The 14,662-nt window shown below is 43.4% G+C and overlaps 1 protein-coding gene across 1 annotated transcript in view; it reads left to right on the forward strand.

Moving 5' to 3' along the window:
- Positions 1-5,293: 5,293 nt before the first annotated feature.
- LOC144672321 (putative G-protein coupled receptor 139) overlaps positions 5,294-14,662 on the forward strand; it is a 40,019-nt gene continuing 30,650 nt past the window's right edge. Inside the window, exons 1-2 of the mRNA XM_078534174.1 lie at positions 5,294-5,396; positions 5,667-5,807. Of these exons, the coding sequence (XP_078390300.1) occupies positions 5,294-5,396; positions 5,667-5,807 (244 nt within the window). The remainder of the gene's footprint in view (positions 5,397-5,666; positions 5,808-14,662) is intronic.

The raw sequence follows: 14,662 nt of genomic DNA on the forward strand, positions 1-14,662 counted from the left end.
ATACACCCCGCCCCGCAGAAAAACAAGGCAATCCAATGTTTCCCACCACCCCTCAATATCAGGGAGGCCCAATGCTTCTTGGGCATCGTCAATTAAACAGGGAAGGACCTACCTAATCTGTGATATGTTAATGAACCACTAAGAACATCAACACATCTCATTGCTAAATATAAAATAGCTGTTCATTTCACTCGACATATTGGCATACTATGACCGGAACACCCACAATCCTTGGTGCAGACGTAGCAGTAACTGGTTTAGGAGTTGTACTCTTTCAAAGCCAGAAAGATGGATCATGCAGGTCAGTTTATTATACATCTAGGTTATCCACTGAAATGGAGCCAAGGAACGCTGTAATCGAGACAGAGGGCGGAGCAGCCACAGAGGCCTGAGAGAAGTTTGCTGGCTCATTCTTAAGCATAAGGTTTACCATTGAGACAGACTACAAATCATTCGTCACCTTACTAAATAGTAAAGAATGATCATGCGACAGTGAAAAATTCAGCCTGCTGGTCAGGAGTCCCAAAATCACTAGAGGAAATGATTTCAATCTGCATCACCTTGCGTAATGCAGAGCCAGGAGCAAAAAGAACCCGGGATGCTCTCCCCATTCCCATCCAAAATGTCTAGAGGCCTTGGAAGGGACCTACCGAGTTCAAGGTGAAGCCACTACTCCTATTGTCGACTGTAACTACAGATAAGTTGAAATTGAGCATCTTCATTGTCCCACCTCGGAAACTGTTTATTAAATCACTGCAATATGTTTCGGCCACACATGGCATTCTGGATCGCATCATTTCACCTAACTGCCAACTGTTTGCAAACAACCCTTTGAAACAGTTCACAGAAGAACATAGAGTGGTCCACTAACTATCTCACACCAGACAGCCACGAGGTAATGGAGAGGTCGAAATCCGGGGAGAATGGTGAACACTTTGTTGAGGAAAATAACGATATCTACTGAACGCTGCTGAGCTATGATTCCACAGCAGTCCAGAACGGTTTGGCTTCATCAGAGCTTCTGATGGAAGAAGATTATGAACTCAATTTCCTATTCTCCAGCATATGTTTAAATATGTCTCAAAGCCAATGATTTACAGAGAGTAAGGAGGGAGAAGGGGAATTAGTATCATGCAAATCAAACCAAACATTGCCTTCAACGCCATAGAGAGTATTAGTTAACAGAACTCTAACTAGCTGAATCAGTCTGGATTAGAGAAAAGATTCGAGAAGGACAAATACTGGAAACACAGAAAATCTGCCATCTTACATTATAGAGACTATGAATGGAATCGTGAGTAGAAAGAGAAGTGCAATTGTCTCTACAAGAAGAAGACGCTCAATGGCGTGTGCCCGCTACCCATACGATCAGGAAGGCAACTTAAATTGGAAGCTCATATTCCCTGGTGATTCATTTTCTACACTACAGAGTTCTAGAGCGAACATGGATAACTTTAATCCGAAACAACCTATGCGATAAATGACAACAAAGTCCGGGATTTGCTAAAAACGCTACAAATTTCACCAGAGATGAATGCAGAGACATTTGGGCGAGATGTAAAATAATGCTAACAGTGGATTTAATAGTGTCATTCTTCGCGGAAAGTGTTAATGTTAAAAATGTAAACGGACAATCTACACCATCACTGATATAAGAATTCATGGCAACAGAGTGTGCGGAGAGATCGTCCAATGTGGAACCTCATGGTAAGCTAAGCTTTGCACTGTAAGTGGTTAATAGGGTGTTCAATAATAGTTAATTTTAACATAACATCTAGCTTTCTGCTGGCTCTAACAATCCTGTCTAATGGCAATTGCACCCAAAACCCACAGCGATGATAACAGAGGCATCACTACTGGATCTCAGGAGGGTTGGATGTTATGGTCACTCCCCTAACTATTTCCACAACTCCTTCCTCCAGTAGCCTTCATACATCCCATTCAGAAGGAATAAATGTGACAAAATTGATTGTGACCAAATGAGAACTGAACCTGTTTGTTCAGTGGCTGTAATTAAAGCCAGTCTCAATGAACCTAATTGTATCAGTGGAGCGTTTCCCTCCTCTATCAATAAGGGACTCTTTTCTACGTATTATCCGAAAGTGTCAGTGTGGGCATCACGCCCGGAACTAAGAGGGATCAGCAGCTCTAGGGAGAGGGAGAGAAGACAGATGCGATTCTGAAAACAATGGATTGGAACATTGCAGCAATGGACAGGAGTTTATCCATGACACTTTTCATACTGTCACAGATTGGACACCATTGACACTGCGGATCAGAGCTGTGTTTATGATTATTCAAGTGGGTTACTATCACATCCTCGCTATTGTTGGTGTCCCTGGTAAGTCATCGTATTCTGTTATTAATTCTGTAAACCATGCTGAACTGCAATACAGTTCTAGTCAGTTATATGTGGTAGAATGAAGACATTCTCTTCAGTTTCAGACTCGAGCTCAATTCCCTTTCCAAGGACTGCACTCCCCTCTGTGGCTGATATCCGAGACTCTTCACAACCTCCACACTCCCTTTGATATTAAGCCGATTGCTGCTCCCCTAATTCTCCCAATCCTGCCCAATTCCAACCCCATAATAGCACCCAACACAACATCTGCCTCAGTCCAGATGCTGAATAAACCCTAGTCTGCGTCTTTCTTGAAGACAGCCTCGCCTAATCCAATGTAATAAAGACCACCTACTTCCTGTTACAAACCTTTGTTAACTTCACCTGATGTGTGTGTGTGTGTGTGCACGTGTGTGTGAATGTATGAGTGTGTGTGTGCCTGAGAGGGAGAGTGTATTTACTGTGTTTCTGTGTGTGTCTCTGTCTGTGTGTGCTTCAATGTGTGCATGCGTTTCTCTATGTCTCTGTTCATGTTTGTGTGCGCGTGTGTGTGTGTGCTTGTTTCTGTGATTGTGTGTACGTTTCTTTGTGTGTGTGCATTTGTTTCCTCTGTGTGTGTGTGTGTGTGTGTGTGTGTTTGTTTCTGTGGTTGTGTGTACGTTTCTTTGTGTGTGTGCGTTTGTTTCCTCTGTGTGTGTGTGTTTCCCTGTGCCTGTGTGTGTGTGTGTTTCCCTGTGCCTGTGTGTGTGCGTGTTTCCCTGTGCCTGTGTGTGTGTGTGTTTCCCTGTGCCTGTGTGTGTGCGTGTTTCCCTGTGCCTGTGTGTGTGTGTGTTTCCCTGTGCCTGTGTGTGTGCGTGTTTCCCTGTGCCTGTGTGTGTGTGTGTTTCCCTGTGCCTGTGTGTGTGCGTGTTTCCCTGTGCCTGTGTGTGTGTGTGTTTCCCTGTGCCTGTGTGTGTGCGTGTTTCCCTGTGCCTGTGTGTGTGCGTGTTTCCCTGTGCCTGTGTGTGTGCGTGTTTCCCTGTGCCTGTGTGTGTGCGTGTTTCCCTGTGCCTGTGTGTGTGCGTGTTTCCCTGTGCCTGTGTGTGTGCGTGTTTCCCTGTGCCTGTGTGTGTGCGTGTTTCCCTGTGCCTGTGTGTGTGCGTGTTTCCCTGTGCCTGTGTGTGTGCGTGTTTCCCTGTGCCTGTGTGTGTCTGTGTGCGTGCGTGTGACAGTCCCACATGAGCGGAGCACTCCTCTTTCCTGTCACTCCTCTGTGACAGTGGAAACGTGACAAGAGTCAGGTATTGTGTGTCTATGTGCACGTCGGGAGATAGTGATGATTTGGCTTCCCCTTGCCACCCCTAGCTCCCCCAGCACTCGCGGTCACCCCCTCTGCCCCACAAGCCTGCTACCGTCACGTCATATCCCAGGGAACTATTTGGGAAGATGGAGGAGAAGTTCAGATGTGGTTCATAACGGGAATGTTAATGTGTGTTGAAAGGGAATCCGGCACCATTGTCAGAGGACAGGGAGACTGTTTACGGTTAAGGCAAAAAGAAAACAGGTCATAACTGACATTTTTTAAAGCATTCGATAACTGACATTTAAAAAAAAACATTCTATAACTGATTTCATATTTTTTTGAATGTCCGGGAGCCAGTTAACTGTGCAAAAGGAAATCAGCACCAAGGGAAGAGACCCCAGTTCAACAAACAAAATAACGCTGTTTGATAACTCATAAAATATATTGAATCCTTGCTCTGCCTGAAGTGAATTCCATATTTCTTCACTACAGAGGCTCAAGTACACATTTGTTTACAATCCAGAAACTTACAGCTTCCAACTATCATCAAAAAGCGAGCAGAAAGGCCTTCAGGCCTGCAACATTTCCAATCATCAACTTAGAGTGTGTAAAGCAGTGACATGTTTCTCTTCTAACCCTTGTAGTTATCAAGGTGCATGTTACTTTTCTGCGTGTGTCCGTGTGTTTGAGGAGTAAATGTTTCTTCCTTTGAAATGCTGGGTTTCATAATACAATTAATTACCTCTTCATTTGATTTTTAAATTGACCTCATGGCCTACAATGTGATTGTTCTTTAAAACATAAAGCACTGGAGGGGCTAAAGCATTCCATCTCAGAAATCCATGTTGTCTCTGACAGTAGCGAAGTGTGGAAAAAGGAAAAAAAAACAATCCCACATCTCTCCCTCATCAGTAAGACAACCGCCAAATCTTGGTCCTCACAGTCCACCCCGTCATTGCTAACCTGACCCATCGCACCTGGGTGACCCCGTTTTTCTTTGGCTCCTCCGTCACTTCCGGGTAGCCCCATCACCTCTGGTTGCCCAATCATTCCTTCCTCCACCACTCTAGTGTGGCAGGAGCTCGCCAAGTCTGCACAGAGGGCACCTTCCAAACACGCGGACACTACTACCTTGAAGGACAAGGGCAGCAGGCACATAGGAACACCACCACCTGGAAGTTCCACTCCCAGCTACTCCCCATCCAGACATGGAAATATACCACCGTTTTCTCACTGTCGCTTGGTCGAAACCATGGAACTCCCTCCCTAACAGCACTGAGGGTGCACCTGCACCACATGGACTACAGTAGTTCAAGAAGGAATTTCACAACATCTTTCTCAATAGCAGTAGGAATGGGAAATACACGCTGGCCTAGCAAACAAGCCCCACATCCCAGGATAAAATATTAAAACAAACATTTATTCGCTGCTTAATTCCACTGTATCACAGACTATCCAATTTCTTCTTTCTGGTCCATTTAATTCAAAACATCAGAGGATGTACCAGCACGTCTCAATAACACTCACAATCAAACCGGTAACTTTGCTCTGAAACTAATTTATATATTTATTGTTTATTCCCCCTCCCTACAGTGAAATTAATCACGATTGTGATTCTCAGGGGCAAAAACTGTGGTCTCTCCAAATGTATCACACGTTATCTGGTAGCCATGGCAGTAGTGGATCTACTGGTCGTTTTCCTCGACCTGATACTGAGACATATAACGATTGTTTATCAGGAAGAGTTTGGGTTCCTTTATGACATCCCCATGTGTAACATCCACGCTGTCCTGGTTTATGCAGCCACTGATTGTTCTGTCTGGTTCACAGTCACTTTCACCTTTGACCGATTTGTGGCCATTTGTTGCCAGAAGATGAAAAGTAATTATTGCAGTGAGAAAACAGCGGCTGTGGTTCTGGGAACGGTGACTGTGCTGAGTTGTTTAAAGAACGTTTTCTGGTACTTTATGTTAACGGATGAATATCAGCTGATCAACTCTCCCTGGTTTTGTGGGGTTGCAACGTATGTTTTGTTATCTCCAGTTTGGACCACAATCGAGATCCTCCACAACATTCTAACCCCGGGGGTCCCATTTGTCCTGATTCTGTTGCTCAATGTTTTCACCATCAGACACACTTTAGTGACCAGCAGAGGCCGCAGGAGATTCCGGGATCACAGCAGCGGTAAGAGCCCCAGGGACCCAGAGATGGAGAGTCGAAAGAAATCCATAGTTTCACTGTTTGTTATCTCAGCCAATTTCATCCTGTTATGGTCAGTGTTAACGATTTATTCTACATGGTGGAGGATGTATAATTTGGGGTTTTCATCTTTAGCTCTAGATCTTTCACTTCAGGATTTGGGCTTCATGTTTCAGCTCCTGAGTTGCTGCACAAACACTGGTATTTATGCCGTGACCCAGACTAAGTTCAGAGAGCATTTGAAGAATGCACTGGCATATCCCTTCACTCCAATTATTCAATTAATTAAGTGCTGAAATGAACTGATTCACTGTACAGCTCCAGAATTGTATTATTTATTTCACATTTCTAAAGGGTGTCATGGAGGTGAAGATACACACCGGTGCTCTAAATGGCCGATCCAACTGTTCATCATCAAGCTACCTGACACTGATTGGACAGAAGAAAAACACTGGGACAAAGAAAGAGACAGAGAAGGCGAAAGATAGATAGGCAGGCAGAGAGAGACAAAGACAGAGAGAGAGATAGAGAGAGAGACAGAGGGGGGCAAAAGATATAATAAACACACAGAGGGAGACAAAAAAAAGACACAGAGGGAGAGAAAAAGGATGAGGCAGATACATAGGGGGAGAGTAAGAGAGACAGATCGAGAGATGGAGAGAGAGCGAGATGGTGAAAGGGGCAGAGGGAGAATGAGGGGTTGACTGAGACAGAGATGAACAGAGCATGATTTACAGGTAGCTATCAACATAGAGAGGGGCTGCTGAGGCAAATAAAGATTGAGGGAGGAAGATAAAGTGAGAGAGACCGAGGGTAAGAGAGAGCGAGTTGGAGAGAGAGAGAGGAACAGCGGCAGTGAGAGAATGGTACGTAGAAAAGGAGAGACGGGATCATGAATGGAGACTAAAGGAGTGTGTGAGATATTAAGAGTGACAGAAAGAAAGAGGTAGAGTTGAAAAGATACATAAATAGTGACAACGAGATGCAGGCACAGAGATAGAGAGACAGAGAGAGAAAGAGTGTTGTAAGAGTTGGTGAGATGTGAGGAGAGCGAGGGATGGTCAGAGAGACAAAGAGAGAGAGGGAGAGAGAGAGATAGAGAGTTTGGGAGGTCAAGAAGGAAAGAGAAAGACAGAGAAATTGAAAAAAAGGGAAAATAGTGACAAGGAGAAAATGTCAAAGAGAGGCAGAGAGAGAGAGAGGAAGTAAGAGAGAGAGAGAGAGAGCAATAGAGTGAGATACAGTCGGCTTACAGAACACACAGACACACGCAGATAGAGAGAGAGACAGGGAGAGAGAGAGCGAGTGACAGAGGTGGAAAGAGAGCATGATTAACGAAGATAGACAGAGAGAGAGACAGACAGTGAGACAGACAGAGGGAGAAATGCATTGGGATGCTCCGAGAGAAATAGAATTAGAGTGATAGAGAGTGAGAGATGAAGGAAGCGTCAGGTAGAGAGAAAATGGGTTAGAGGTGGAGAGAGGTAGAGGGACATAGGGAATTGGGCACAAAGAGAGCCACAGGGGGCATAAGGTCAAGAAGGAGTGGGGGCAATGAGGGGGAGAGTGACAGGGAGGTAAATAGACAGAGAGAGAGGAATTCAGAAAGAAGAAGCTAGGTGTAGAGAGAGGGGGAGTTAAAAGAGAGAGGAGTAGATAGACACATTGATATAGAAACACAAAATACAGGCGGTGAGAGAGATAAATGGAGAGTGTTGGAAATGAAGAAAGACCGTCAGACAGAGAGACGAAGAGGTTGATTAAGGGAGAGAGACACACTTAGCGAGAAACAAAGTGATGTCACTCTCTCACACAAACAAACACAGGCTCACACACACACAGTCATACAAACACACAGTCACACAAACACACAGTAAGATAGTGAGAGTAAGGGGGATATAGAGAGGGAGACATTGAGCGTCAGATGAAGTGAGAGAGAGTGAAAAATTCAGTTAGACATACAGAGACAGGGAGGCACAGAGAGTGTCAAATGAAGATAGATAGTGAGAGCGAGAGGGAGAAGAGAGAGTCAGTCAGAGAGGCAGAGGGATAGAGAGAGAGATCGACGGGTCCAAAGCGATCGGGGGACACTAATTTGGAGAGAGCAATAAAGGGAGACAAGCAGAGAGGGTGATAGACAGAGAACGAGAGACAGGAGGTCAAACGACAGAGAGAAATGGAGAGCAAGAGAGAAAGACATACAGGGAACAACAGAGAGAGAGGAAGAGTTGGTATGGACACATAGTGATATTCCGTCAATACCTCCTGATTCGCCGGTGCGTTCTACAGCCACAGGGACTCAGGTCGATTCGGTCTCACAGAAGCAACAGGTCACGCCTTACAAGATGCTAACTATTCCTTCCTCTCCTCACTCTCCTCCGCACAGAAAACCTTTAGCCATTTCCACTGCAGCACAATGTGTTGTCACCAGTCAGCTCCTAACACCCGCTTCTGCAGTTGGGTCCACTTCACCAACAGACTTTTCCATTTAGTTTTCAAGGGCCCTATCCTGATTACTAATCATTTAAATACCGACCCAGACACCGAGTCACTGCAAATCCCTCTGCTTCCAATGGGGTCCCACTAGACATGAGACGATTAAGGTATTCACCAAACTCCTGTATCAACGAGAAAACCCCCAGTTTCCCCGTGAACACCAACATCCCCCCATGGACACACTAATCGTCATACTTGATTGGACACAGTGCTTGGGCTGGGTGGGACCCCGTCAGCATTGGCATCCACCTGTGGCCGCCTGGGCTGCGAGAAGCTTCTGCTGTGTTGTTTCAGCTGTTTTACTCGCTTTGTCACGCCTTGTACCTGCTACTGTTCGCCCCCCTTGAGGTGCCTGTTCGGTGCTTCCCTCCCCCCTGAGGGGATTTCTGCAGCCAGGTCAAAACTCGCCCTTTCTTCCACCCTTGTAACACTCCACAGTTCTTCGCCATTTGAACCCTCCTCCATGCTGCCATTTTTTAAAGGGCTGCTGTATTCGTTTCACAGGCCTTCCCTTTCGCTTTGCTAATGACCCCAGCCGTGGACTTTGCTTCCTGCCTTTCGTCAAATTGGACTGCCAACTTTTTCAAAACTCCTGCTTCTATATTGTGTGTTATCTCTTGCTCAATGTCTGCAAAGGTCGATAGTGAGAGGACGATTCTCATTCACAGCCTCAGCTTTACGGCTGCCCCTCGGAGTTCGGCTCGGTCACGTTCTGGACCATCGTGAAATCTGTTATACGCTGACCACAGTCTCTCAGCCTCAACGTTCAGGGCACCCGTGGGTTCCAGTCTCACTGACTTCAACAATTTAAAAAGTATCCCCCTTCATAAGCCCATCGCAATTAAAACAATTTATTTCAGTGTGCCCCATGTTCCCCGCCTCATCATCCCTTCGCGTGGGAGTGCAGCATGAAGCGTTAGTTCCAAACGTCAAAAGCAAATATTCGCTTCTGTCTCCCTCACCGAGGCCATGCAGCCCCGCCAGCTGATCTATCTCTGGGGATTGTCCGGAAGGGTAATTCCCTCACTGTAACTTTGACACATCCACTGCCATTTTCCACAATGAATCACCAGTGCAGGGAATTACAAACTCATGGTACAGCAAGCCACGTCCCTGCTGACCCTATGAGATGTTTGGAATGCTAATTGCCGCAAAGCGACCACGGGAGGCGGGCAAATCATTCGCTGTTGTTGGTCCTGCCCATTCCGTGTCCTTGGGTCAATCTGATCGGTGTCAGGATGCTCCTTCTCCTCCATCAATTCTGTAATTGTCAGTTTTCCAATACCCACTACACCTACAACTCCCCTGTGTACCAGGAAACTACGGTCTCAAACTCTGCAACCCTCAGCACTCATTTTGATCTGTTTTCATACTTCTCTGTCTTCTTAATGTTGTGCTGGGCACACGGTGGGCAACTTTAAGATCATCAGCCTCCGTGTCTGCTCTATCTGCCCAATGAATCAGCTCTGTTCCTCACTCAGCCCACTCATCGCACAAGTGCTGATGGTTCACAGAGCGACTTTCCAGGTATTGAGTCTTACTTAACTCCTGTTCCCTTTCCAGTTCAAACCGTTCCCTGTCTTTCATATTCGTTTCTCTCCCCCTCTGCCTTGTTCATTAAGGCATTACTATTTGCAATTGCTCACTGATCTTCTGATCTCTCTGCTCCAGCTCCTGCTTAAATTTATTTTTCTCAGATTCACCATCCATAAGATGTCGCTATTGTTTCCTCAGCCAACTTCCTCTGATGAACCCCTCATTAGAAGTGGACCGCTGTGCCCAACTCCTCTGCCTCACAAACTGGGCCATCCCCCTCCAGGATAATCGAGCCCACCTCTGCTTGAGAGGTAATTTCCCTGCACCAATTCCATGACAAACCCACCCATAGTATGTTCTGCAAAGGCTTTATCTTCAAGTCTCCTGGCCCTCGCTTCCCAAATTCTGTCGGACACTCTTCCTGGAATAATAATTATTGCCGCTAATCTGATATAAGCAGCACACAACAACTTGGATGCGGTTCCACTAAATATAATGCACCTTTACTGAAGCACTAACCAGTAGCACATATTCAAGATAATACCAATTGCTTAGATTCACTGCACGCCAGAGTCAGTCTTGGTAGTCAATCGTTTGATAAATTCTCCACGCGAGACATCTGACTGAATAAAGCTCTCTGACCTACTGCACCAAATAGGTTTCTTTGGGCTGCTTCTTTGTGCCACGTGTTTGCTATGATCTGTGCCATATAAGGCAGAGCCTCCTTACATCACTGTTCATCTCCATGCTTTCTCCAGATGTCTTCTGGTTAGAAACCCTTTGCAGGTCTACTTGAGGTGCAATGCTCAGCTTGTCTCTGGTTTGTTATTTGCAACAAACTTTTTAATATCCAAAGCTGAGTGAAAGGAGGCTCATTTATTGCTCCTCAAACAAAGCAACGTCTGTTTATCTCCCCTGGCATGAACACTCCGACAGCATTGCAGAACGTTCTGATTCTATCCAGGCTTTGTCTTCACTGAATTAACCAACATGCTTTGTGTTTTGAATCCACTGCGCTGTTCTTGTTTTAAATTCATTTATGGGGTGTAGGCATCGTTGGTTAGGCCAGCATTTATTGCCCATCCATAAGGCCCTTGAAAAGTTGAGGATGAGCTGCCTTCTTGAAGCGCTGCGGTCTCTGTCATGCTGTTATGGAGAGAGTTCGAGCATTTTGACCAATGTTATGACTCGGCGGAGCAACGCGATCCTGGCGAAGCAAATCCACAAGGGAAACTTGGTCGCGCTATCACAACTATTTTACAATTCGTTATTAGGACGAGAAGATATGTGCACTGAATTCAGAATTGAGGTGCCCATCAAGATATTTAGAGATTTTTTCCATGAAATGAAAGTATTTATTAACGAAGTATAGATTTCAAACACATCCATAAGACTACAATTATTTACTAATAAATAATTACTAAACTTCCTAATTCACCTGAGCCCCACTTACACCCCTTTAAGGAAACAGTCCAAAATAGATTTTACATTTGAAACATAGCCAGCAAGTAAACACAATACCCACATTACAGTGGAATTCTAAATGGCCTTTTCCCCAACATCACTTTTGTTATGTAACAGGCTTATGCACTAATGGTTGGAGGCTTCGTTAAGGAAATTTCACACACTCATGCTAGATGTTACATGACCTTCTTCACTCTCCCTTGTATGTGTTTCTCTAATTTTAATTTGCAAATTCTATTGTTCCATTAGCCTTTGAAAGTGTATCTTCTTCATAGACTACAACAACTTCCATCTTGCCAATGTTGTCAGTAACCTTTGAGAAACAAATATGCACAATCCTTAACCTTGTTGATCTGGCCAGTTGTGAACAGACTAAGACCCCCTTGAGATCCGTAAATCCCTTCACACATTGCATCCTAAGGCAGAATCCATTTTTGCTTATCACCATGTCAAGCACATGGCTTCATTTGATGATTTAATGCTTGCAGTTTACCTGACTCCAAATACAATTAAATCACACAGACTGACCCAAATTACCCCCACAAATGTTCTTCACAACAAACAAGACAAATAATGTGAAAATTATTGTCATTTCCTCACCCCTCCATCCTTATGGTAAAATGTACCGTCATCATTTAGAAAGACAGCTTCATTTTCTTAACTTACCTTACTATAGTTATCAAGAAACGTGAACTATTACATTACGAGAAGAATGTATTTCTAGAATTAGATCTTTTTGTCCAGCCGCAAGTATAATTTGTAAATTAAATGGTTACAGCAATAAACTTAATCTGAAGAACATTGCAATTCGGTGTCTAAATTTCTCCATGTGATTTTAATGATTGTGTTTTGTGTAAACAGTTGCCTCTGATGAACTGTTTGCAACATAAACCTCGAAATTTTGCAATGTGAACACAAGATCCACAGTCTCAATATGGATCCTTGGATATGTTATATGTTGTATATTAAGCTTGCGTGAAAAATCCCCTTTCAGTTTCTCAATTCCATTTGCATCTTCTTGCAACCGTACATCCCCAATGACTACATCACTTGTGTCAATGGCCAATGTTAATTGATGGGGTTAGGCTACTAATTGGATATTGCTATTGTAGTCAGCATGGTTTGAAATTGCCAAATGCCTTCTGACACTTCCATGTCCAGTGATACTTGATCTTTTTTAATAGTTTAGCACATGGAGGATCCGCATTGCCAAAATTTGGTACAATTTCCCAATAAAATTCGCTCATGTCCAGACACCTCAAAACTGCTCGTTTTGTTGTAGACATGGGGAACCCACGACGAATTTGACTTTCACATCCTTCGAAGCCACCTTATGATGGCCAGTGGTCAGGCCAAGATATACAGCTTGCACATTTGCAAACCCACTTTTATCCAAGTTAGCTTTTTGCAGTCGATTAAATAATTCATCCAGATATTATAAATGCTCCTCGCACATATGACGGAAAAGTATCAATTCGTAAATACAAGTTGCTCAGTGCTGAGTTTGCATTGTTTGTTAGTCTTTGAAACGTTGCTGGTGCAATTCTTCATACCAAATGCCATGAACTTAGCCTCATGCAGTCCCTCTGGCGTCACAAAAGCCAATGTCTCATTTGCTATTTGCTGTAATGGTATCTGGCATTGCGTCTGCTTAGCTATTTCCTAAAACTTATTAAAAAGCAACTCTGCGTCCCTTTATTCAAACTTCGGAAGAGTTTGAACGAATTCAAACAGCTCCCCACTTGTTTTAAGGTTGAAGGTGTTTTTTTTCCCTTTCATCATCAGAACATTCCTCAGCGTCTGAGATTTTTTTTAAAGTCCAGCTTTTTTAAGATGGTATTCCCTTTCTCTCTCCTTCTCTCTCTCCCCCATTGCTAACTTTTCCTTCTGGAGATCGAGTTTTTACATTTCCATTTTTCTTTAAGATACCCTTTGTATTTTCTGTTTTTTTTTAAATTCTCTGGCTCATGTTTCATTTTACATTGCCATTGTTTGTTCAAATGCAAGCGTCTGTTTTGTAACTGAAGTCTCAATACCTCCAGCTGTGGCTCACTGTAGTCAAGTGTCATTTCAAATTTACAATTATGCACTATCACATCAAATATGTCTGCTTTCTTTGACACTACAGGCAATCTCAGCTGAAACTTACCTGTCAATTCCATTAAGTAACCTTGAGACACTTTTTGTAACTCAATCAAAGTTATATATTCTACTTCCAGAAAAGTTTACATCATGGATGTCACCATTTTTTCAGTCTCACCACTTTAAAATCCCTCACACTAACTCTTGAATTCAATGTGCTTCTCAAACTCGTAGACTTAAGGTATAACGACTCCAAACAAATTGAGGAGTTTAAAATATCCCACACAAGCTCGTAATTTTGTTTTCAAATGCCAGATGGTGTGTGCCAGCTGGGCCAATTCAGAAGGGAAATTTGGTCACGCTATCTCAACAGTTCTGCAATTTTAATTTATTGCAAGTAATTTGCACTGAATTCAGAAGTAATGAGTTCGCGAATACATATATTAATTCTTAAATTTTTTTTACAGTATTTATTAACAAATTAAAAGATTTCAAGCACATTAATAACTCTACAATTAATTCAAATATAATGGCTCCTAAAATTTCCAATTAACCTGGCACCCAGTAACACCCCTTTTAAGGCAACATTCCGAAATTGATTTTAGAGTTATAACAGAATCAACAATTTAATATGATATCCACTTGACAATGGAGTCCCAAATGGCGTTTCCCCAACTTCACTTTGGCTACTCATCAGAATCATGCACACAATGCTGGAGGGTTCAAAAGCCTATTTCACACAAAACTATTAGCTTTAATTGGCCTTCGTTTTCTTAACATAGCATTTCATTATCATTTATATGTTTCTATCTTTTTAACATCTAGATTCAATTTTGCCATATGCTATTGAAATTGTATCTTCCTCATTATATAATAAAATTCATGTTGTAAAAAGTGTCATTGAAATGTTCCCCCTGAGATTACCTTTTTTTCTCAATGGCCTTGATTCTGCGTCCTTTGGTTATTGAACTCTCAGCGAATAAGAGAGATTCTATCCATTAAATTTATCTTACCCATCATAATTCTAAATACCTCCATCCAGTTTCCCCTTAATAACCTCTGCTATATGAAGAACAAGCCCAGCCTCTCCAGATTATTCACGTACCAGTAAAGCCCCTCATATCGGGAATAATTCTAGTTCATCTCATCTGTGCCCCCTCAAAGTTTTCACATCCTTCCTGAAGTGCGGAACCCAGCATTGCATTCAAAACACAAGGTGGAAACAAACTAGGCCTTGATTCAGGTTCTCCATAACTTCCCAT

Source organism: Cetorhinus maximus, chromosome 37 (genome assembly GCF_964194155.1).
Source record: "Cetorhinus maximus chromosome 37, sCetMax3.hap1.1, whole genome shotgun sequence".
Lineage (NCBI taxonomy): Eukaryota > Metazoa > Chordata > Chondrichthyes > Lamniformes > Cetorhinidae > Cetorhinus > Cetorhinus maximus.